Source organism: Chiroxiphia lanceolata, chromosome 25, assembly GCF_009829145.1.
Source record: "Chiroxiphia lanceolata isolate bChiLan1 chromosome 25, bChiLan1.pri, whole genome shotgun sequence".
Taxonomy (NCBI): domain Eukaryota; kingdom Metazoa; phylum Chordata; class Aves; order Passeriformes; family Pipridae; genus Chiroxiphia; species Chiroxiphia lanceolata.
Genome location: NC_045661.1, coordinates 2,617,995 through 2,642,163, shown reverse-complemented (window position 1 = coordinate 2,642,163; position 24,169 = coordinate 2,617,995). Strand labels below are relative to the sequence as shown.

Sequence of the window (24,169 nt, the reverse complement as noted above, 5' to 3'; positions counted from 1 at the left end):
TGAAAAAAATACACATGTACACTAAATTAAACTATAATTGCAAAGCAATCTTAATTTTTCTTGAATTATGCAGCCTTAACCAAAACTCCAAAATCATTCTACTGCAGTCACAGGCGACTGGGATCAAAAATAAAATTTCCACATCAAAAAAATACAATCAACATCGTGTCTTGTTCAGGTTTCAGAAAATACTTACCACAGATGCAGGCTATGACATATCCACCTAAAAAGAGAAGGAATCAGTATCACAAGAGGAACACGTGTGCTTCTTATTCAAACATCATTATAAAAACATTCACAAAGCTACTCCAAGCAGATCAAGCATGCTTGTCAACACAATCTTTGAAGCGGGTCAGTTTACATCACAACATCTACTCAACTTCAAATATTTATGTTTTCAATTGATTTTAGCAAGCTCTACTTTTTTTCATGCCAAAATAAAGGAGGAGGCCGCGTTCAATTATTTCTCCCGAATACAAAAGGACATTCTTAAGCAGCAAAGCTTCTCTCACAGGTGCTTTCAGTGGAAGTCCTTGCAGTTCATACTTACTCAGCTGGCAGGTTGGCACTCCAGGAGACCACTGGTTTCCTCCCATATACCGAATTTCAGCTTCACCTTGCAACGTGTACCCTGCGTAGCATTCAATGGTAATACAATCCCCCACAACATAGGAAGGCTTTTGTCCCACAACTACTCTACCAAAATTTATGACTGGTGTGGAACCAGAACTTATGCCTGGAACAGAACCAGGACTTATGCCTGGTGTGGAACCAGGACTTGTACCTGGAGTGGAACCAGGACTTTCAGGCCCACCTGGAAAGAAAACAGGGAAAAAAGAAGAAAAGCCGTAACTACAGCAGATATTTAAAACTTGTCACTCTGCCTCTGATTTTACCAAGTATGAGTTTTACTCACATCTACACTTTGGAAAATAACTCCATGTCTTCTGTCCCTGACAAGCCACTGTCACCTCCTTAGTGCCATCAGGAAAAGAGCAGCGAGCATTGCACTTTATCTTAACAGACTCTCCTTCATTGTAGACAGATTTCAGCGGAACCACGGCTCCGTTTGTGACCTCTGGAGCACCACACACATCTGCAGGAATTAACACGTGAATTTAAAAACTAGTTTAGTGATAATGAACTTGAAATATTTCAGAACTCATTAACTCACTCTACAAATACACCTTGCCCTGGCATGAGAAAAACCCTCAGCATATCTGAGGAGTTTAACTCGACCGCAGTTTTAAGTATAAATATTTCCTTCAGAAGACTTCAAGAAACATCACTGTAGGTATTCATTAAGGTAATGCAATCTTATGATGTGGTAGCTCTGAAATCCATATTGGTTGATTAGTTTTGTGAGCTCTAGAATCATTTCCAGGTGCCTTATCAGACTCATTCATTACAGAACACTCAAACACGCTCTCCAAAGTACTTCTCACTCTTGTGAGCTCATTATTAAACTATGCATGCAAAAAATTCTCTTGCTGTACTGTACAACCATGTCCCCTTCCCCTCTAGCACAAAGAGGGAGGAGAAAGGTTCAGAAACACCTCTGCCATGTTCCCAGCCCTGCAAAATAGTCCTGACTTAGGAATTTGCCTGGTCAAAAATCTAACAATGTGCTAAACACCCACGAGGTGCCTGGAAAGCAAGAGATGAAGAGCTACATCAAATACAGAGATTTGGATTACTCCAGGATCCTACAGGTTTCTTTATTGTGCACACTCCTAGCTCTATCAGAATTCAGAAACACATATTTTCTCCTCTGTTTACTCTCAAAGTCACCAGAACAAACACCACAATCAATCACAGCACGTCCACGTCACAAGTTCTACCACGTCTGTCACTCAATTCACTCTCAGCCAAAACCTCTTTGGAGTTAAGAGCCCCTCAAACACCTAAAATGTCACCCACAGACGGCTCCCCATCAACTTCCTCAGCTTCTGATTTACACCTACAGTGCTGTGATTTGAAATTTTAGCTAAGACAAGGCTCACAACACTCTCAACACCCAAGACAAGTTGGAATTTTACAGAAAGACTTACTTTTCTCACAGGTTGGTATTGGAGGAGACCAAGTGTTATCTTCTGCACAGGAAATTATATCTTCTCCAACCAGGTAATAGCCTGCATCACACACAAACTGGACCGAGTCCTTGTAAGTATAGGAAGGCCCAAATCCAGATATTTTGTACCCATTTTTAACTCTCGGGTTTTCACATTTGACCACTGAAAAGAGAGAAAAGGAAAACAGCTCTGAAACATTTGTTAACACAAACGTAGCAACAAACACAACACCCTGTCCCCACTTGCAAAATGTCCCAGTCCTCAAGTTGTTTTGGAGGGGTTTTATAACAGGGTTATTTTCTTAAAGGTGGAGAAGGTCCTTGGTTTGAGCTACTGGGTTGTAACAGTACAATCAAACAAGAAATTGTAATAACTGACAATAATGTTCCACTTCCAAAAGACACACACCTGCACAGTGGCAGGATTTCAGAAAACAAATTGTACTGATTAGGGTTCAAATGACAACATGCACCTGGAATTTCTTCCTACATCTGACTCTGTGCTTGCTGGGCTTTGCTTTTATTCCTGCACTTCCCTAGTAGCTGTGTTTTCAGGAAAAGGATGCTCCCTTAGCTTTTTACTATTCCTAATCTAGCTTCCACATCTTTGCTATTTACATAGTTTTTCTTCAGCTACCCAGGCTTTATGGTCTCTGTTCCTCCACTTTGGCCTTGTCACTTCTGCCAACAACACAGTCACACATGTATTTCTGAAGTTTTAACTTAAATTTTAGCCATATTCTGGTCTCTCAGTTCCTCCACTTTGGCCTTGTCACTTCTACCAACAAGACACTTATACCTGTATTTTTAAAGTTTTAACTTAAATTTTAGCCATATTCTGGTCTCTCAGTTCCTCCCCTTTGGCCTTGTCACTTCTACCAACAAGACAGTACATGTATTTTTGAAGTTTTAACTTAAATTTTAGCTATATTCTGTGTCACAAGCAAATCAATATCCACCCTGCTAACCTGATCTCCAATGAAACTGTGTAAAACTTAGTACCAGAGGATTTGCTTCTTCTTTTCTATAGGGAGGGTCCATTCCCCACCACACCCCGCTTCGAAAAAAGGGACAGAGATCGTAACAGATACACTAAAAAAATTAAAAATCCCAGCAACCTCTGCACTGTGGAGGTGGCCCACTCCAAACTCCATTTGAGTGTTCATCAGAGGTGCAGAAAATGGTATCTGAGCCGATGAGGGAGAAGGGATCTGAGCCTGCTGGGACATCATCACAGGAGTAGCTCACTGCAGTCTGGTACACGTAGCTGGCAGCCTCCGTGTGGTGCCCGTTGGTGATGCTGGGAGGGGGACCACAGGGAATCACTGGAAACCAAGCACACAACTCACTCAGAAAAAATGTTGGGTGTGTCAGCTCGTTCACCTCAGAAACAGCAAGCCTTGATTTCCAAGGAATTGCACTTAAAATCTGACGTAGCTGCTCTAAGGCAAGCTACAGTTGGAGCTGAGAATCTCAGTTTCAACACGAGGTTGAATTTGATATAATTACCATAACTGGTATTTTTTCAGTGGTCATCCTTCAGGCACATCCCAAATAGCTCCAACCCCCCCCCCCCCCTCCAAACACTCCTATTTTACCATCGTTTCTTAGACTGGAAGGTTTATAGCACAGCTGCTTTTAAATGAACTACCACCATCTGAACAGAAAATTAATCACAGCAGTAATTTACTCACCGTCACAGAAAGGTATCTCACCATCCCAATCAACACCTTCATTCTTAATTACACAGGTAAGCTGCTCCTTTCCAAATAATCTGTATCTAGAGAGGTAAACATTTTTAAAGAGGTTAAACTCAAATCTCTCATTTCTCCAACAAGCACCTAAAAAACTGGTTTATACAGCTCTGTTCGGTGGTTATGGGGACATAACACACCAACGTTTTGTTGTAATGAGAAAAGTATCTCCATTTGTTTATTTTGCTAACGGTCTCACTTTGAAAACAAAACAGAAGAAAACGCATCACTAAAGAAACTGATGGAAGTCACATTTTAAGATGTGACACTAATTCCCTGAAATTACTAATACTAAAGGAGAGAGAGGAAAAACATTGGAGCGTTTAGTACTCCTGGCTTAATCTGCTATACACAAACAAATGGACCATTGTTCAAAACAATGAAGAGTGATGAATATATATTTATTCCCTCCTGCCACAGGAGCACCTGAAGAAAGTCATTAGAGGTAACACTCTACTTTTCACTCTGCAGAATCTCCCTAAAAAGCTAAAGGTTGATGCAAACAGCACTTTAACCACAGAATCAAGCTAAATTTAGCTCTAAGTTCATTTGCTCCAGGTAGAATTCAGATTTCAAATCAGAACTGGAATGGAACCTGCACAGAAAATTTGAGTTTGGTTCAGATCTGGTGTAAACATACAAAAAAAAAAAAAAAAAAAAGGATTCATTAACTTCACTGAAATACTTACCCTTCTCGACAAGAAAAAGTAGCAGTTGAACCAAATGTAAGATCTGTCACATCAACAACACCATGTGCTAATTCTCCTGGGTGCTTACATCTTCTCTCTGGGAGAGTGGGGGAAAAAAGAAAGGAAAAATGTATACCTCTAATAATATATACAAAGTCTTTGGCATATATTGCCCTTACCAACATCAGCGGTTTCCAAGTGTTGTTTAAAACATTGCAAAATACCAATTCTAACTTGCAAAACAAGTAAAGGTGTTAAATATCAAAGGGAAAAAGCAAAACGGTACAAAAAAAGCACACAATTACCTATACAAAACTGCTCTTTGGGTGACCACTGTAAGTCAGGACCACACGTGAGAGTTAAGGATTTTCCAGGGCTTTTCATATATCCCGGCCGGCAGATGAAGGAGACTTGACTTCCAACAGGAAAACTCTCTATTCCTCTGAACTCCTCCTCCAGCTCTGCGTATTGCAGCCTGTCTGGAATCCCACACGTGTCTGAGAGAGGAAGGAAAAGGGAATACACAACCTTAGCAACAAGAGAAACACACCGAGGTGTAACAGCACAGAAGCCAGGGGAATTCCAGGGGTTTTAAGGATTTACTGGTAAATCCAAGAGGTGACATTCTTAAGAGCCAGAGATATTTTTATATTTAGCTAGTTTCTAAATTTTAATTTAGATTTTAGTTGCATCCAAATATCCAACTCTGTACTAGTACTTATTGTTTTCCCAAGTCCTTCAGCGTTCTACCCAGACAATGCATTTCCTTCCAGATCTTATTTTTTGTCTGCCTATTTTGTCTTTGAAGTTAAATACACAACTTAACTCACTGTAAACACATCGGCAGTGAAATGCTTATTTAGCTTGCTGCAGGAAAAACAAACCAGCCAGCCCCACTCAAATAGCTGATAGGGAAAATATGTTATGAAAATATGTCATGTAGTTTTCACAGGAAAAAGGAGAGCAAGCCTAAGGAGCATAAAGCAGAGTTTAAAAATCAGCTGCACAATCCAACAGAGACCTACAGACCCAGGGACATTCAGGGGTTGGTTAGAATCACAAAATATCCTCAGTCGGAAGGGACCCACGAGGATCATTGAAGTCCAGCTCCTAAAGCTGGAGAAATTAAACTCCTCCACACAAAAGGACTCAAAGAAACGCATTCAAGACCCTCTATATGAATCACCAGACTACATGAATCTGCAAGACTTAAACACAGAGGCCAGCACCTCTTTGACACCTATCAATCTTTCCCGATCTATTTCTATTATTGTTTAGAAATTGGCCAAACCAGAAAAGAGATTTACCAAACCTCAAGCTCAGCGTCCCATCAGCACCAAACGTTTCTGCAGCACCACCTTCCCCCTCACCTTTTCAGTACCTGAAAGGGGCTCCAAGAGAGCTGGAGAGGGACTGTTTACAGTGGCATGGAGTGACAGGACGAGAAGGAATGGCCTCAAACAGACAGAGAGCAGGTTTAGATTGGATATTAGGGACAAATCCTTCCCTGGGAGGGTGGGGAGGCCCTGGCACAGGTCGCCCAGAGAAGCTGTGGCTGCCCCATCCCTGCAAGTGTCCAAAGCCAGGCTGGACAGGGCTTGGAGCCACCTGGGCTAGTGGAAGGTGTCCCTGCCCGTAGCAGAGGCGGAACGGGATGATCTTTATAAGGTCCCTTCCCACGCAAACCGTTCGACGATTCAACCCCCCCCCCACACACACACACACACCACCACCCAAAACCTCGTGGTTCCACCGCCACCACAAGCCATTTCCTCCTCCCTCCCCGAGAAAGCCTCTGAGGCTCCCTCACCCCGCAGCACCGCCGGGACCGGAGCGGGGAGGACACCGCGACCCCTCTCCCTCCTTCCCTCCCTCCCGGGGCGGGGGCTCCGCGAAGCACCAGCCCCTCAGCGCGCCCCTTCCCCGCAGCACCCCCTGAGCACGGGGGCAGAGACAGCCCGCTCCTCACCCTCAGCCCGCGCTCCGCCGAGCCCCCACAGCACCAGAACCGGCAGCAACAGCGGCGGCGGCCCCATCACGGCGGCGCGGCCGCGGCAGCGCCCGCTCCGCTCCCTCACAGCGGCCGAGACGCAGCGCGGGGCCGGGGCGCATGCGCGGGCCCGCCCCGCCCTCAGCGCCATGGCCGCGCCCGCCATTATCGCCCTCAGAGGAGGGCCCGTCTCCCGCCGTGCGGCGCAGCGGGAACCGCTCGCTGCTGATTCATTTCACCCCAGCCCCGCTCAGGGGCGGTGTTCGGCGAGTCCGGTGCCGTTATTTGGACGCGGAAATTCAGAGTCGCTTCCCGAGCGCAGCCCCGCCGTTGTGATTACTTAGTAATTTCCACACAAATTACGTAATGCCGTCCGGCCTCTCCGCATGCTCAGGTGAAGGGTCTGTTTGACCTGTGGCCTGATTTTTAGTATTAAAAGGCGTGGCTTTTAGTATAAGACGTAGTTCCTTGGAATTATGGACCTGTATTCATGGACCTCGAGTGTTTTGCCATGTTTACATAGCACACATCAACATCTCGATTTACTACATCCTTAAAGCTTGTTAGTTCCAGGATGTCCTTGACTAAGAGATGCAGCTTCTGCCTGTTCCACTTATTAGTTCTCCTTTCCTACTGATGGGGCTTGAAAGTATACGGAGATCATACATCAAAGAACATCCCGACTTCAGATAATCTTGACATGCTCCAAATTCTGCAACACCCTCAGCACGTTACGTGTTGCAGAGCAGCATTAAAATAATAATAAAATAAAAAAAAACCCAAACCACATACACACAAAAACACAAACCAAACCCCCCTTAAAATTCTAGATAGACCTAAAAAAAGACACAAAATTCTTGTCCAGGGTTCAGCTTTTATTATTATGTTAAGCATTTCTAGAGGAACACTGCGCAAAAGCGTTGCTGAAAGGAAATACAGAGATGTGAATGCAGCTGTTATTAAGACATTAATTAACATGCTGTGACTCCCACCCCCGCGCAGGAACGCTTTAATGGGACTTGCTTATCCAGATTTTTTGCCTTTGCAGATGAAGTATTCTTGATCAGAAGCAGCACGCAGAATTCCCTCCGGGGCGGCATCCGCACTGCGTGCAGTCTGAGCCTCATTAGATCCCTACAGTAATTAATGGGAGCAGAATGAGCATTAAAGATTTACAGTAAAGTGTCTTATTTTTGCCACAGAATTTCAGTCTCAAGCAGCACTTCCATGCAGCCCTCGCTGTGGAGAACAAGCCAAGTCCCTGGTTAGCAGCTACACAGATGCCCAGCCTAGGAAAAAGATGACATGCTCGTGTTATAATTAGACTTTTCCTGTTTCCATACTGATGTCTAGGGATTACATTGTCACTCAGAGAGGGAGGAGAGAATTTCTGGGAAGTGCTTTGTTTCAAAGAAGTGACCCAAAACCAAGCCTCTTTATAGTCAAAGCTGATAATGCTCAGAGTGCTGCTAACACTGAAAATTCACTCTTGGCTCCAACAGATTCACCATCGAAAATAGATTCACCTGTCAGTAAAAATATCATCATAGTAAGTGTGAAAGCAAGAAATAAACCTCCAAAAGCCCAGTTCAGTGTCTTTTTCTGACACTACTGTTGTTAAAGTAGTCTTTTAGAGAACAAGCTCTCCCATAAACCATAAAAAAATCGAAAGCAGCTTTATGTCAGAAGCAAGGACTAGTCTGGAAGTCTGACCTGTGAGCACTATTCATTCAGATTATAGAAAAGGAAAGACACACGTTGAGGTTGGTGTCAGAAAGAAAAATAGGATGTTTAAAAAAAAACCCAGTATGTTTAAAACAGGCTCTTTTATTCTGCCAAAGAAAACATCCTACCAGAAGATTAAGGGGAAAGAGGTTTCTGCTTGAATGATTACATTAGAAAAATAGTCATTCAAGTAGACAATGTAGTCAACAATATAAACAAATAACCACATAATTGTTGCAGCTATAACTGATATTTTATGTTGAGGAATATAAATCCATACCTTCTATGGCACACATGAGCTTTTCTGTTGAGTTACCGGATTCAGAGGGGTTTGGTAATTGTAATTTTCATATGTACGATAATAACTAAGTGAAAAAGAAGAAAACAATGAACTTTGTAAGAGAACACTCAGGTTGGTCTCCTTTCAGGAAGAGATAAAATGACATAATCACACCATCTATTCCAGCTTGTTCAGTTTGCAAGTGTGAGCTGAAGGTACAGGATCACAAGACCCAGGCACATTCAGGCAAATATTTTTTTTAGTGTATAAAGCGTACAAAGCTTGGCACTTGGCAACAAAGGACATGAATAAACATCCAGAGGACTGCCTTACCCTTCCTTCTGCTTGGAAACTATTTTCCAGACAATGCCTGCCCCCAGGAGCAGCAGAACTCCCGCGGCTGCGACTCCTGAGAGAGAAGAGCCCGTATTATTCTCACTGTGTGTTTGGAAGCACACAAAAGACGTGACAAGGTCTATCTGCCAAGTAAGCAGAAGGAAACAGTGCCACTGAGCTAAAGACCTGGCTGCAGGAATGTTTGCAAGCTGCTTACCGAGGCCTAGTGACCCAGACTTGTGTGATGCTGGAGGGAGGAGAAAAGAAAAGAGAAATCAGCAAACTCTTCTAACAAAATCCCTTCCAACCCAAACCAGAGTTAAAATGGCCTACTCTCCTGTTTCCCTGGTGTTTAACTCCCCAGGTGTTTGGCCATTCCCAAACTCCTCCATACAGGGAATCACAGAAGGGATTGGAAGGGATCTTAAAGATTGTCCTGTTCCACCCCCTGCCATGGGCAGGGACACCTTCCACTAGCCCAGGTTGCTCCAAGCCCTATTTAACCTGGCCTTGGACACTTCCAGGGATGGGGCAGCCACAGCTTCTCTGGGCCAGCGTCTCACTGGTAAAACTGATTTCTTAAACCCACCATTAGATACTCTTTTCTTAAATACAAGAAGTTATTTTGCATGTTTAAAATGCATTTACGTGTTTCTGTCTGATCTTTGCTTCGTTCCCATTTCACTCACTCAGTTTACAGGCTGGCACAGGAGGGTCCCAGGTGAAATCCTCTTGGCACTGAGTCTGACTGACGCCTTGCAATGTGTAACCATCATCACATTCAAGAGTGAGGTTGGTCCCAGAACGATAAGTGTTTCCTTTAATGGCTTTCTTAACACCTTGAACATCCGGGAATTCACATCTGATCTCTGGAATTGGAAGTAATAACAAAAGGGCATTTAATGAGAGGGACCATAAAACATGAGAAATACAACCGTGGGTTATTGAGAACACAGTTCTTGAATTCCTTCTGAGTGGAGCTAGGAATTAATTCTTATTCCACAGGGTAGTTCCTTCCTTTGTGGCTGCAGAGGTGGGTAAGGGTCTCACTGCCACAAATGAATATTTGTACAGATCAGCTACTCCACACTGATCTGGCAGATAGAAAATCGTGTGCAGAAGAGGTACCTTGGGAGAAATTTGACAGAGAAGGAGATATTTCTGATACTGGGCTACCAAAACATTTGGAGAGGAAAGGTGTAGCAGGGAAGAATTCTGTGGCAGTTTTAGAACCAGCTGCATATAAACCACTTCTAGTCTGTAAAAGTCTCTTGCCCTCCAAAGATGTCATCATCAATAATTAATTCATTAATTAGTCCACCCATCTTAGCTATTTATAAAACTAAAGTGAGTCAGTTGCTTCAATTCAAGCATCTCTTCATCTTTAACAGTCCAAGTCCAAGGATTCTGTTGGACAAGGTTCTCAGTGAGCAAAGGGATAACATCAGCATGTAATATTTACCCTTTCTTTTATGTCATATATGTATATATTTACTATCACTTGTACTACTAATAAAGATGCTTCAAAGCCACAAAAATATGGAATGGCTGGCAGAACTTTTCTGAGACTGCTTCCTTTAAGGAGCCTCTGATTTATTTACGTAAGTGTTTGGTAGGTTATTTCCTCCTGTTGTTATCTGAGATTTTCAATTCTTGAGTCACCGAGGTGGGTGCAGCTCCTCGTGTGGGTAATGATGATGATTGTCCAGTTTTTCATGCAGGAACACCCACACCAGGAATCCTGTGACGTTCGTGCAATTGGCTTTAGTCAGGTTTGCCTGGTGACTGACCTTGGCAGTGCCAATTCAGAGACACAGAGAAGGGAATAGTTGTTGTCATATACAAACCATCCATCAGAGACATCTGATATAATCACTTTCTTTGTTTCCTGATACTGATAACTGGAGGGTGAGACACAAAAGGCAAGGGACACAAAAACGTTTCTACTCTTCTACTAAAAGTAAAAAGCTGTCAGTGGAGAGAATTTGGTGTACACCTCTTTGGGGCAACAGGGGCAGAGGTGGAAAACATGCAAGAGTTAAAACTGCCCATCAGAAGTGCCTCTGTTGGACTCACATCCTTCTGACTGTTTGCTTGAGGTTCCCATCCTGCTTCTTTACAACAATACCCTTCCCAGGGGTAACAAAGAGTAGATAAATTCCTAGTTAACAGATCAACACTTCCTAGCTGTGACATAAAAGCAGTTCCCAGGCCAAATAAGGGGATGGAATTCAGTGTTAGCTGCAGGAGATCTTACTGCTTAGATTTTGGCCCTTGAATCTCTGAAGATTTAATTTTCTCCCTGAAGTAAGACGTGTATGTCAGTGTGGCTGCACATCCCTCAGCCCAGTCTGGTTCTGCCACCACAAATTCCAAACAACAGGAGCAAAGGAAGCACAAAACCCACCTTTGCACTGAGGAAGAGGCTGGCTCCAGGTTCCTGACACTGTGCAGTTGATAAAAGCATTCCCAACAAGTGAATAACCACGATTGCAGCTGTAGGATACAGATGCTCCATAGGGAAAAGTGTGAGAGATGTTGCCTTTGAGCTTCCCATTGGTGATGTTTGGAGGATGGAGGCACATCACAGCTGGAAAGTTGGGGAGGGGAGAGACAAACAAAAGGATCCTGAAGGACTGCAGAGAGTGGCCAAGGCACTGCACCTTTGCAGACTTCATTGTTCCCTCTGAATTACTTCACCTTGGCTCAATAACCTGTACCCCTGTAACTCCATCAGGCTTTGGAAATGCCTATAAACCTGACCTTGTTCTTATCACACTTTGTGTACTGAAGGACTCAGATGCAGTCCTACAAACCTTTCCCTAAGGCAGGACTTGTTAAATGTCCTTTGTTCTTAGCTCTCTGCTACAAAAACCCACCTTGACAGATGGGAGGAGGATGGCTCCAGGCTCCAGATGGTGTGCAATAAATGGATGCTGTCCCAAGGAGAGAGAAGCCAGGATCACAGATGTAGCTCACAGATGTTCCAGGAGTAAAAAATACTTTTGCTGGGCTGCTGAGAGACCCATGAGTGATATCTGCAGGCTTGGAGCAGTGCAGCACTAAAATCAGAGGTGTGCAGATCAAAACAGGGCTCACAGAGGCAAGAGACAAAACTTTTGAGCAGCTGAACACTCACTCCCACAGCACTGACTCCAACACAAAGAGCCAACCCTCTGCAAGAAGATCAATTATCCCTCTCCCCTCAAAAAAAACAGGACGGGTTGGGAGGAGGAATTAGTGTCTAGTAACACTAATTTTAGTGTTTAGTGTTTAGTTTCCTCTTCTTAGGTTAGACCTACCTGGCTTTGTTGTGGTGTTGGGATGATGATAATGTTCTGCCACTCCATCTGGATGCAACACTGAGAGTTTAAAAATGTGGGTGAGCAAACACAATGCACAAATTTACCTTCATTTCCCATCATCCTGCCTTTACATTTCCAGCACTTCGCTGCTCTCTGATAGTCAGTGTCCTGCCTTGAAGCTGCCAAATTTCTCACATTCAGGAAATTAAGAGAATGTGGGTTCTGGATTGCAAGGAGCAGCGTGAGAAAGTGCAAATCATGCTGATACTCACAGCATTACCCAACCCCTGGCTCACGTCCTGCACGAAAAGAGAGGCATAAATAAAAGGAACAACTTCTGGGTTCTCCTTCAAGTAGTCGGAGCAAACAGGAAAAATAAAGGCAACTTCAGCTTTGTTGAGTGGGTAGAAATCAGGGAGGAATCTGCAGTGCTGATGAGTCCAAGTGCTGAGACTTACCCTGCTCACAGGCTGGGAGAGGCGGATCCCAGGATTTATCGGCTCGGCACCGGGATGTGTGATGGCCTCGCAAGGTGAAACCTTTACGGCACTTAAAAGTAACAGCGTCTTTGTACGTGTAGCGATATTTAAGAAGGGTTACCCTCCCATTCCGGATCTGTGGGGGTGGACACACCACCTCTGAAAAATAAATTCGTATTTGAGAATGTGAAGCCATATTTATGCTTTAATTGGTGCATGTATAAAGTCCGTCCTCAGTGCGCTCAGAGGATTTTCACAGGTAGTGCTTGGAGACTCAGAGAAGAATAATTTCAAGCTTTTTAGTTCATTTAAGTACCTTAAGGTTATATTATACATCTGAACACAGTTTGTGGTTATGAACAGAATAGTGCAAATACATTCCAATAAATGTATTAAATGGGGTAGAAATCTGTAAGCACTGTTAGTCATTCTCATGACTGCTTTGCTATCCCAAACCCACCTTCCAAAGCAATTCCATCTGAAAGAAAAACTGACTGCAATGATCAACCCCTGCAAATAACAGTAGAGGATTTGGAAGATTCCAGTTCGGTTTTACTCTATGTCCCACTCTTCTACTGCAAAACACATTCCTTCCTTAATTTATTATTTATATTTGTGAAACAAAAAGGGACAAATCCCTGCAGGCATCTCACAGCTCTTTGCTCTACATTTCTATGGCAGATCCAAAGCTTGCATCTGGAAGATTTTTAGAAGAAAGCAAACATGCAAGCACCAAAAAAACCCCCTATCCTAGGGGAATACTATGCTTTAAAACTCATGTTCCTTTAATTCTATTTATTTAAAAGAAATGCCACTTTTTGATGTTAAGGACTTATTTGCCAGTTCTGAGCTTGATCTAGTGGTGACCTACTTACTCTGACAAAGGGGAGGAAGACCAGTCCATGTGACATCTTGTCCAGAAATCACACATCTCCTGTGAGACTGTCCAACCAGCTGGTGCCTGGAGTTACAGAGACACAAATATCAGCTGATTCCAGGTCATTCAGCTGGGATTTTGCACTCCCACTCTGAAACTACCCCCAGAGGTTTCCCTCTGCAGCCCCCTGATTCTGGCTGGTCACCAAGGTGTTTCTGCTGCTTTAACACATGGGAGTGAAGGACACCAAGTTCCTTCTTCCAGGGGGAACAACACTGATCCCAAATGACTCCGGGTCAGGTTGGTCAGGTGCTAAATCAGGACTTGGACCCAGTTGATTTCCAAAGGGCTGGAGCCTCCTTGCTTCCACTCTCAGCTCCTGCTTGGTGGCCGTCTGAGGAGGCAAAACTGAGACTGAAGTGTGCAAATTAATCTACTGAGCACAGGAAGGGAAAAATGAGACACTTCTCCCTTTCCTAAGCTGGAACCAAAAATCCGCATTCTGTCTTGCTGTGGGAGAACAGCTGCTCAGAGGACTGGGCTCTGATGCTTTACCACAAGTTGCCCAACACCAGGCTCAGACACAGAGTCAGCAAAGGCAGCATGGGACTTACCCTTCCTCACACGTGTGGCTCACGGTGGACCCCAAAAAGAGATCTGTCAGAACAACAACTCTGCCATTCTTGGGTGTTTCTGGATATATACATTGCTTCCCTGGGAAAGAACAAGGCTGAGTTTAAACTCCTCTCTTGCAGTTGTGTAACACACTATGAGAAGGTATCTTAAGGCTCTGTCCACATTCTGACACCAATAATTTTGATTTCTATTTGGCCAATAATGGCCCAAACTCTGTGACTAGTGAAGCCATGTATGAACCTTTTTTTTTTTGTCTTTGTAAGAAACCCACAAATCAGACAATTTCCAACAACACCAAACTGATGGAGCTATTCACTTTTACAAAACTCTAGCGCTTCAGACCACGTGTGGTTTTTGAGGCAAGTCAGAGTTGGGGGCACTCCGGGGCGTCTCATGTATCCTGGCTGGCAGCTGTAGCGCACGGTGTCCCCGGCAGCAAATTCCATCTGGTTTCTGTATTCCTTAGTTAGCTGAGCAAAGGTGAAGTTTGGAGGTGCACCACAGCCACCTACCAGGAAAGAAAACAGAGGGAGAAATAGGGGTATCAACCACACAAAGTGGTTTTAAAATGTATGTTGAGCACGCACGGGTGAGTTTACAAGACGAACGGAAAACAAAGGGGAAGGGCTGAAGGATTCCAAATTTTGGCTGAAGGATTCCAAATCCTACAAGCTTTCAATGGCAGAAACTTCCAGACTATCCATAATTCCCAACTTGGAACCACAGTGTACCTGCACACCGAGGGAGAGGGAGGCTCCAGTTGCCAGAGTCGGTGCAGTAGATGGATGCCTCTCCCAGGAGGCTGTACCCAGGGTCACAGCTGTAGTTTACAACCATCCCAGGGGGGAAAACTTCCAAGTCCTGGCTGTTGTGATTTCCGTTGTCAATAGCTGGAGGTGAAGGACATTGCAGCACTAAAGAGAGAGGACAAGACAAAACTGAGAAAAGGACAAGGATGTGATGCTTAGAGGGCTGGAGTGATTCTTCTGTGAAGACGAGCTGAGACCATTGGGGTTGGTCAGCCTGGAGAAGAGAAGGGTCTGGGGAGACCTTAGAGCCCCTTCCAGAGTGATGGAGAGAGACTTTGGACAAGGGCCTGGGGGAATGGCTTCAAACTGGAAGAGGACAGGGCTAGATGGGATATTAGGAAGAAATTCCTTCCCTGAGAGGGTGGGGAGGCCCTGGCACAGGTTGCCCAGAGAAGCTGTGGATGCCCCATCCCTGGGAGTGTCCAAGGCCAGGTTGGACAGGGAACCTTGGACAGTGGAAGGTGTCCCTGCCCATGGCAGGGGGTGGAACAAGAATCTGATTTTAAGCTTCTTTAACTCAGTGCCATAGGAAAAGGATCACTATTTCTAGGAGCCAAATCCTCCAGAAAAGGAGAAATTACAAGGCTTCCTCCCACAGTATTTTAAAAAAAACTAGAAGCATCTGCAAAACATACATTTACAAAACTCCTGGGCTTCAGACCATGTTTGATTTTCAAGACATGTAATAGTTGGTGGTATTTGTGGCTCTTTCATGTATCCAGCCTGACAAGTGTATTCCACAATCTTCCCAACAGGAAACTCAGTCTGATTTTTATACTCCTCGTTCAGCTCAGCAAACAACAACTTTGTTGGTGTGCCACAACCAGCTGCCAAGAAACAAAATGCACATGAGAAACACGTCCTTGGTTGTGAAATGCAGTTAGAGAGAAACAAGTGCATTTATAGGCACTGTTAAACCCCAAGGTACCAATATACCTTCTGTGTATTCTGATACATTTGAACACATAAATTAACATTCAGCATGTAAGGACACATGCTCTTAAAAAAACCCCAAACTAAAACAATGCCTCCAAAAGCAGTTTAAAAAAATATAATGCTCAAAAAATATTTAAAAAATAATGCCCCTGAAAAATACAAAGCCCTCCAAAAACACAATACCCTTAAAAATAGTTAAAAAAAATATTATGCTCCCAAAAAATGTAATACACCCAAAAATAGTTAAAAAAAATATTATGTTCCCCAAAAAATTTAATGCCCTCAAAAATAGTTAAAAAAAAAATTATACTCCCCAAGAATACAATGCCCCTAAAAAATAGTTTTAAAAAATATTATGCTCCCAAAAAATGTGATGCACCCAAAAATAGTTGTTAAAAAATATAATGCACCCAAAAAATATAATGCCATCAAAAATAGTTTAAAAAAATATTATGCTCCCCAAAAAATATAATGCACCCAAAAATAGTTTTAAAAAATATTATGCTCCCAAAAAATTTAATGCACCTAAAAATAGTTTTTAAAAATATAATGCTCCCAAAATATAAAATGCACCCAAAAGTAGTTTTAAAACATATAATGCTCCCAAAAAATACAATGCCTCTAAAAATAGTTTAAAAAATATAATGCTCCCAAAAAATACAATGCCCCTAAAAATAGTTCAGCCAGTTTGGTGCTTTGCACATCCTACACATCTCTGGGCTGTAGAGTGCAGGAATCTTCAGTACTTAGAACACCCAAACCTGCCTCCTTTTGGGAAACCACGGGCTTTAGCAATGCCACCAGCTCGTTCCCAATGCCACCAAAGGGGACACGGCTCCTGCACGTGCTGGAAGCACGTTCAGACCCACGGATGTCACTGGACATGTGGTGGCACTGGCACTGGACTCGTGCCAGCCGTGGCTGTTGGCAGGTTTGGCTGACCCAGGATGAGCCGAGCGCGGCGCCGATGCTCAGCCAGCCCTGAGAGCACGAGGGGGCAGCTGGTCCCACCTGCACAGCGTGGGTATGGAAGGCTCCAGCTCCCCGAGGCCGTGCACCAGATGGAGGGGTCTCCGAGGAGGGAGAAGCCGGGCTGGCAGCTGTAGTTCACCGACGTGCCGCTGGTGAAGTTGGCCCCGAGCTCCGCGCCGTGCGTGGCGTGGGCGATGACGGGAGGCTCAGGGCACAGCAGCACTGCCAGGGCAGGAGCACAGAGCAGAGTTTTAGTGGGTTTGCCCGGCAGAGGAGCACAGGTAACGCAGCAAAGGACTGTCACACCTGAAGTGGCACAGGTGAGGCAGAAAGCACAACCTCAGGGCCACTCCAGCATAGCAAGCATAGAATCATTGAATGGTTTGGGTTGGAAGGGACCTTAGAGATCATATACTACAGGGATATATTCCACTATCCCAGGTTACTCCAAGCCCTGTCCAACCCGGCCTGGGACACTTCCAGGGATGGGGCAGCCCCAGCTTCTCTGGGCAACTTCTGCCAGTGCCTCACCACCATCACAGGGAAGAATTTTTTCCTGACATCTAATCTAAACCTACTCTCTATCAGTGTGAAACCATTCCCCCTTGCCCTGTCACTCCAGGTCCTTGTAAAGAATCTCTCTCCACCTTTCTTGTCAGCTCCCTTCAGGTACTGGAAGGCTGCACCCTGAACCCTTCTCTTTTCCGGGCTGAACAATCCCAATTCCCTCAGCCTCTCCTAATACCAGAGATGCTCCATCCCTCTTATCAACTATGGACTCGCTCCAACAGCTCCATGTCCTTCCTGTGCTGCGGATCCCAGCGCTGGAGGCAGGTGGGGTCTCACCAGGACAGAGCAGACAGGCAGAATCACCCCCCTCAACCTGCCGACCATGCCTTATTTTAGGTGGCCTCCTTCTAAACCCACACGTGCCCACGCTCACCTCGCTCACAGGTGGGCACAGCAGGCACCCAGCGGCCGTCAGGCTGGCACTTGGCTGCACGGGTGCCCTGCAGGACGTAGCCTGGGTGGCACTGGAAGGTGACATTGGCCCCAGGAAGGTACACAGCACTCCGGCCTTCAGCCACCTCTCCATCCCGGATGCTGGGGCTTGTGCAGGTGATCACTGCGAGGGAGAAGTGTCAAAGCAACGGGCTGGGGAAGCAGCTGCCAGAGGTTGTTAAAAACAGCCCACCCCGTTTGTTTTTAAGAGGTCAAAATTCAGGGGAGGCCGTGCGACCACCGTGGTCTCCCTTTTCCCTGTGGGTGACAGCATTTACAGCTCACCTTCGCACCGGGGGTAAGGGATGCTCCAGGATCCAGATGTCAAACAAGAAACTGTTGTTTTCCCAGTAAGGGCATACCCTGGGTCACAGGAGTACTTCACTGACATTCCAGGGATAAACACATCCACATCCTTGCTGTCGTGCCGGCCGTTTTTGATATTTGGAGGGGAAGGACATGGCAGCACTACAAGGAGGGAAAAAGTCCTAACTGGTAAAGAGCTGATACCAAAACCCCCACTGTAGGGTGAGGCAGCCTTTTAACTTCTTTCTTTCCCATCAACTTTTGCCCAGTAGCTACTAAGGGATGTCACTGAATGATATTTCCATCCTACCTTCACTTACCTTCCAGCCTTCATGTTTTTTGAGCTTATTGAACCAAGAATGGTAATTTCTCACTATTTAGGCAACTACAGTGGTTAGTGTCCATCTGTGGCCCTGACAGCTTGCTCTGGGCTTTCTGTGGCTGTAAATGAGATCAGACACCAGTCTGGCTCCCAGTCCCTTTGTGAAGTCATTTAAAGAGGTGAAAGTCCTACATTGCAAAGGTCTGAATTAGAAAATCATAGAATCATTTAGGTTGGGAAAGACCTTTAAATTCATCGAGTCCAACCAATAACCCAGCACTGCCAAGCCCACCACTGAACCATGTCATCTTCATGTCTTTGAAATCCCTGTTCCAGTGCTTGAATGGGGATTATGGAGGTGGGAGACAGATCTGATTTTCCCTTCCAGTCCTCGTGAGCAGCCCCTTTACCTCCAGTGTTGCACCCTGCCAGCTGCACTCACACAGTGGTTCAGAAGAAATCAGCTGCCACCCTCCACCTCATTTGCACTTACTCTTCTCACAGGTGGGGAAAGGAGGGTCCCACTTGCCCCCAAACTGGCAGCGAGACTGTTGAGAGCCCTTCAGGGCATAACCAAAATCACATTCGAAGACAGCAACGTCCCCGAGTCTGTACGTGGTCTCCAGCCCAGTCGTTCTTCCATTCTTGATCTCTGGTCTGTCACAGCCAATTGCTGGAAGAAAAGAACACAAAGCACTGCTGGGGATGTGAAACCCATCTTGGGTGTGGAGGGACACTGAGCAGAGGCAGTACCTGCTGCTGTACATCGCTGTTGTGGGCACATCAACATTATCAGCTCTTGTTCTTACACAAAATAGCATTATTTAGCTGTTCTGAGAGTTTGCACTTAGCGGGAACAGAAAGGGAAACCCTCAGAGGCAGATGAGACTCCTCCTGCCTGTGGGACCTGTGATTTCCCCCTCTCGCTGGAGGTTTGGTCTGCAGCGCTTAGAACGAGAGCCAAGAAGGAAGAAGGGGCCCGGGGAGGATGAAAGGAGCCAACACAAACACACCTTCACACCGGGGCCGGGGCCGGCTCCACGTTCCGGCGGCGGTGCAGTGGATGGAGGCGTTCCCGATGAGGGTGTAGCCCTCCGAGCAGCTGTACTGCACAGCCGAGCCCGGGAGGTGCCTGTCCGAGGGCTGGCCGCTGTGATTCCCGTTGGGAATGCTCGGAGGGGGAGGACACTTCACCTCTGCCAAGGAGAAGGAAAAGGAGGTAAGGAATATGCACAGGGCAAGAAAGCAAATAAAGTAAAAACACAACCGTCTAAAAGCAAAGGAGGAAGGCAATTAACTCCACTAACTCCTGTGGATAAATATCTGTCAGAGCCATGGGATTTCCACCTGCCAGTGACAACCAAACCTCGCCGGTGGGGACACCACAGAGCCCTCCCAGCCCTACCTTGGCACCGCGGCGCTGTCCCGCTCCACACTCCGTGCTCCCCGTCTGAGGAGGTGCAGAGGATGGAGTGATCTCCTGCCAGAGAGTGCCCGGAGTCACAGGAGTAGGTGACCACGTCCCCGTAGGAGAAGGTGTCCCTCGAGCGCCCGCTGTGTGTCCCGTGGGGGATGGCCGGAGGTGGAGCACACACGATCCCTGCGGACAGGCACAAGGGGACTTTGAGCACTGCAGCAGCACCCAGGGACTGCAGGACACACCCAGGAAGGGAATCAATGGGGATGGAGCCATCTCAGCGTTCAGTGTCCCAAATTATCCAGGAACAAACCTTGTATGGAAAAAAACCACCTATGGGAAGAAAAACCTGCACCCTCCTATGAGCCAGTTCCTTGCTGCCCATCTGGAGGTGGTGGGACAATTCTTACCTTCCTTTCCATAACCGTTGGTGACACACTCAGAGACAGATTGGCCACTCCATTCCTACACATGCCCAGTGAGAAATACTTACCCCGTTACAGGGATTTTAAAATATTGCTGTTTCTTCCCAGTTTGGAACAGGATAAATAAAAGACCTTTGGAAACATTTTTCAGAAGCATCAAAACAAACAATGAGAATTAAAAGGAAAAATTTTACACATCCAGGGACTTGAATCTTTTGCAATAAAATCTTTGTCTTGAAAGACATTCCACTTTATCTTGCAAACCATCTCCAAGGACCCTTTCCTCTGGCCTACTTACGCTGGCAGACAGGAGCATCTCCACTCCACGAGACACGTGTGCCAGAGACCTCACATGTTCTCTGAGAGCTTCCAACCAACTTGTACCTGGAGCCACACAGAGGGATTCATTAATTCAACAATAAGAGACTTGAGATTCCTTTGCAACCTTTGTAAGTGGAAGCCGAGACTTCTGACTTGGGAACTAAGTTGTGTAAAGCTGAAAACCCACTTTTGCTCTCACCTGGCAGCTGAATTCAGGTTGTGCAAGACTCACCCTTCGTCACAAGTGTAGTTAATTTTGGACCCGAAGAGGAGGTCTGTCAGGACAACAGCTCTGCCTTTCACTGGGTGCCCTGGGTCAGGACACTGCTTCCCTGCAAGGGAATGCCAGCCTTGGGTAACCCCCAGCTGCTACTCACATCCCAGCCAGGGATGCCAGCACAGAGAGCAGGTAAAGAGACCCATAAAGCTGGGGAAACGTGGAAAACCAGCCAAGCCTGACACTTTGGGTTCTTCAGCACTTGTAGGACGTACTTTTACAGAACTCCAGCACCGCAGACCACGTCTGGTTCCTGAGGCATGTGATGGAAGGTGGCATCCCCGGGTGCTGGGAATACCCAGGCCGGCACACGTATTCCACTGTCCTCCCCACAGGGAAGATGGTCTGGTTGTTGTGGGGCTCCTTCAGCTCAGCAAACTCCAGCCTGGCAGGTGCACTGCAGCCAGCTACCAAGAGAGAGAAGCCAGCCCTGTTGTTAAAAGAGCCAAGAAAAGGCAGATTTGGGAGAGCAGGGGAAGGTTAAGGCTCAGAGCCCTGTTTGAACACTTGCCCTGAGTGCAGACTGGCACGGGTGGCTCCCAGGTGTTATTGGGTTGGCACTGGACCACTCTGTGGCCACGCAGGACAAAGCCTGGCTCACACTCAAAGGTCACGGTGTCCTGGTGTGAGTAGGCAGATCTAGGAGACACGATCCTCCCGTTCTGGACCCGTGGGACAGGACAGTTTGCCTCTGGAAAAAGGAAGTGCAGGTCCTCAAAGCAGGCACTTGAGCAGAGCTGTGTGTCTGAGAAGCCACACAGGATTGCAGTCCCTTTTAAGACACAAGCCTGAAAATAATTTTCCTGTGGATATCAAACAGCACCAGAGAGACCCAAACAGAAAGGTGAAGCTGGGGATGCTGGAGGCAGCGGGGTGTCCCTCCAGCCTCCTGCCCTCAGCTGCACATCAGCCCTTGAAAACCCTGGGGCAAGAAGTCCAGCTGTCTGGAATTTCCCAGCCTTTCCAAACTTCCCAGCAGTGCTGTGAGGATGGCACATGAGTATCTGCACCCAGCCCTACCTCCACACGTCGGGATGGGCTCGCTCCACACGCCGTTTTTCCCATCCTGGGTGGTGCAGTGGATGGAGGGCTCTCCATGGAGTGGGAACCCAGGGTTGCAGGTGTATGTTACAGATATTCCATAGTGGAATTCATTCAGCAGACTGCCCGTGTGCTCCCCGTTGGGAATGTCCAGAGGTGGCTCACAAGGGATACCTGCAGAGGTGCAGAACAAGGCTTTTGAGTCCTGGAAATCCCTCAGTCTGTGGGGCATAAACACTTATTCTAGAGATGGAGTAACTGCAGTGAAGTGACTTCCCAGATGAGGCCTTGCTGGCAACAGGATCCCACCTCCCTGGCCAGCAATTTCTATGGTGGATAGAAAGCAGACCAGTAAAACCTCTGTGGAGGAAACACCTACATGCTTTATATTTTTTACTGTTTAAGAAATAAGAATGCAAGCAGTTATTTTGCATCACTTTTACAAAATGCTGCTTTTCTGCATGCAGTGCCAAGCACAGGCACAGCCTATACATCACCTTAGGTTCATATGTACCTGGAGAACGTGACATGCATTAAACCCCTTGTTTTAAAACAAAGCAAATGTTTCTGTCTTCACATGAAACTGTCACCTAATCAGCAACACTACTGAACCACCAGAGAAACACCCAGGTGTAACTGCTGAGGTGCAGCTCTTGGGTACAAACCAGTTATTTGTGCTTGGAGAGTAGGAGCAAGCCCACAGTTTGGGATTTTGGGATTCCACTGCTGGCACAATGCTCTGTCTCTCTCTAGGACTGACCCTCAGTCTCCCTGTGTCTGACAGTAACAGCCCCTAAGCTGAAGATATTTTCCCTTCCTCTCCTGTAACAGGCTCTTGATGTCAGAAAAGCTCCAGATAAGCTGGAAAAGCTCCAGTGGAGACATTGCTTAATAACCCATTAAGCTTTGGGATCTTGTACCTTTCCCAGAATGTTTTCTTGCAGCTTCAAAACCCTCTGATAATTTTCGTGCCCGCAGGGCAGAGGAATTGCCTGTGAAAGCTTTGATTGGAAAGGTGTGGCAGCCTCTGCTGGAAAATATTTCCCAGATCCATGCAAACCCCTGGAGCTGCGAGCTACTCACGCTGGCAAACGGGAACGTCGCCGCTCCATTCAACACGTCCACCAGAAATCTCACACCTTCTGCTGGATTGTCCAATTAACCTGTGCCTGGTGTTGAAAGGATTGAATGTTCATCCCACGACAGTTCAGCTGGAATTGCTGCCTCCCCCTGACCACCCTGGATGGCGGGATCAGCAAAGCTGTGGCACTGAAGGAGGAGTTCCTTCCTCGCTCTGCCAAACCCATTTCAAGTATTTATATGTATAGAAAAGATAGTGAGCACCTTAAGAGCTATATAGGTAGAGAACCCTGCATGGCTTCTGTACAGAATCCATGTGGAGTGAATGACTAGGAGGAAGAAAAAAAGAAACTTACCTAATAAACCTCTAAGCAGTAGCTAAAGCCAGGACTTACCCTTCCTCACAGCTGTAGACCACTGTTGACCCAAACTGGAGATCTGTTAGGGAAATAATTTTCCCATTCACAGGTTCACCAGGGTGACTGCATTGCTTCCCTGGGGGAGGAAAATACCCTCATTTTAGCCTTCTGTCTCTCCATACTTGACACAACAGATGCAACTATTTACTCCAGTCATCTGCCCACGTTTCCAGTCATCCCCAAAAAAGGCTTCGAATAGCAAAGAGTTACATGGCTTCACTAGTCACATATCATTTGAGGACCAGATTAACAGAAAGGTTTTTGCAGCATGGACAGAACCTAGGACCTATTCCTTCTTGATCAACGGACACCAAATCAAGGAGCTATTCACTTTTACAGAACTCTAGTGCTTCTGACCACACTCCGCTCTCAAGGCATGTGACAGTAGGTGACATTCCTGGGTGTTTAGCATATCCAGGTAGGCAAGTGTATTGCACAGTCTTCCCAACAGAAAAATCAATCGTATTTCTATGCTCCTCATTGGGCTCAGCAAAGTGTAACCTTGTGGGAGGACCACAATCACCTATTGAGAGACAAAACAGACATGAGAGCCAGGCAGGGCAGGTTTGTAGGGTGCACACTGTCAGGAGGAAAGGTGTTTGGTTTGCCTTGCAAAATTGTTTATTAATGTAGCCATTATTAAACAAACACAGCATATTTTCTCAAAGGATTGCAGAGGAACAGGTTCTTATTCTCGGGG

General features: G+C 46.0%; 2 protein-coding genes across 6 annotated transcripts in view; both read right to left on the bottom strand.

Annotated features, from left to right (window-relative positions):
- LOC116798403 (membrane cofactor protein-like) overlaps positions 1–6,685 on the bottom strand; it is a 30,639-nt gene extending 23,954 nt beyond the window's left edge. For 4 of the 5 annotated variants that reach the window (XM_032710820.1, XM_032710816.1, XM_032710819.1 and 1 more), the window contains exons 1-9: positions 6,484–6,685; positions 4,820–5,011; positions 4,515–4,611; positions 3,766–3,851; positions 3,190–3,396; positions 2,052–2,234; positions 917–1,096; positions 551–814; positions 197–223 (exon numbers count right to left, since the gene is read on the bottom strand). In XM_032710820.1, coding sequence (XP_032566711.1) covers positions 197–223; positions 551–814; positions 917–1,096; positions 2,052–2,234; positions 3,190–3,396; positions 3,766–3,851; positions 4,515–4,611; positions 4,820–5,011; positions 6,484–6,670 — 1,423 coding nt within the window. In that variant the 5' untranslated portion in view covers positions 6,671–6,685. The remainder of the gene's footprint in view (positions 1–196; positions 224–550; positions 815–916; positions 1,097–2,051; positions 2,235–3,189; positions 3,397–3,765; positions 3,852–4,514; positions 4,612–4,819; positions 5,012–6,483) is intronic. The other variant, XM_032710821.1, reaches the window with a different exon arrangement.
- Positions 6,686–7,416: 731 nt separating this feature from the next.
- On the bottom strand, positions 7,417–22,500 carry LOC116798186 (complement receptor type 1-like). The gene is made up of 21 exons (XM_032710361.1): positions 22,485–22,500; positions 21,950–22,144; positions 21,531–21,620; positions 21,145–21,336; positions 19,856–20,089; positions 19,503–19,685; positions 18,983–19,162; positions 18,147–18,329; positions 17,803–17,985; positions 16,899–17,081; positions 15,680–15,778; positions 14,874–15,056; positions 14,523–14,650; positions 12,609–12,765; positions 11,725–11,907; positions 11,253–11,435; positions 9,535–9,714; positions 9,063–9,092; positions 8,843–8,918; positions 8,510–8,594; positions 7,417–7,793 (listed from the first exon to the last, which is right to left on the bottom strand). The coding sequence occupies exons 1-20, from the start codon at positions 22,498–22,500 to the stop codon at positions 8,513–8,515; spliced, it is 2,940 nt and encodes a 979-aa protein (XP_032566252.1). The 3' UTR covers positions 7,417–7,793; positions 8,510–8,512.
- Between the last annotated feature and the right edge of the window lie 1,669 nt (positions 22,501–24,169).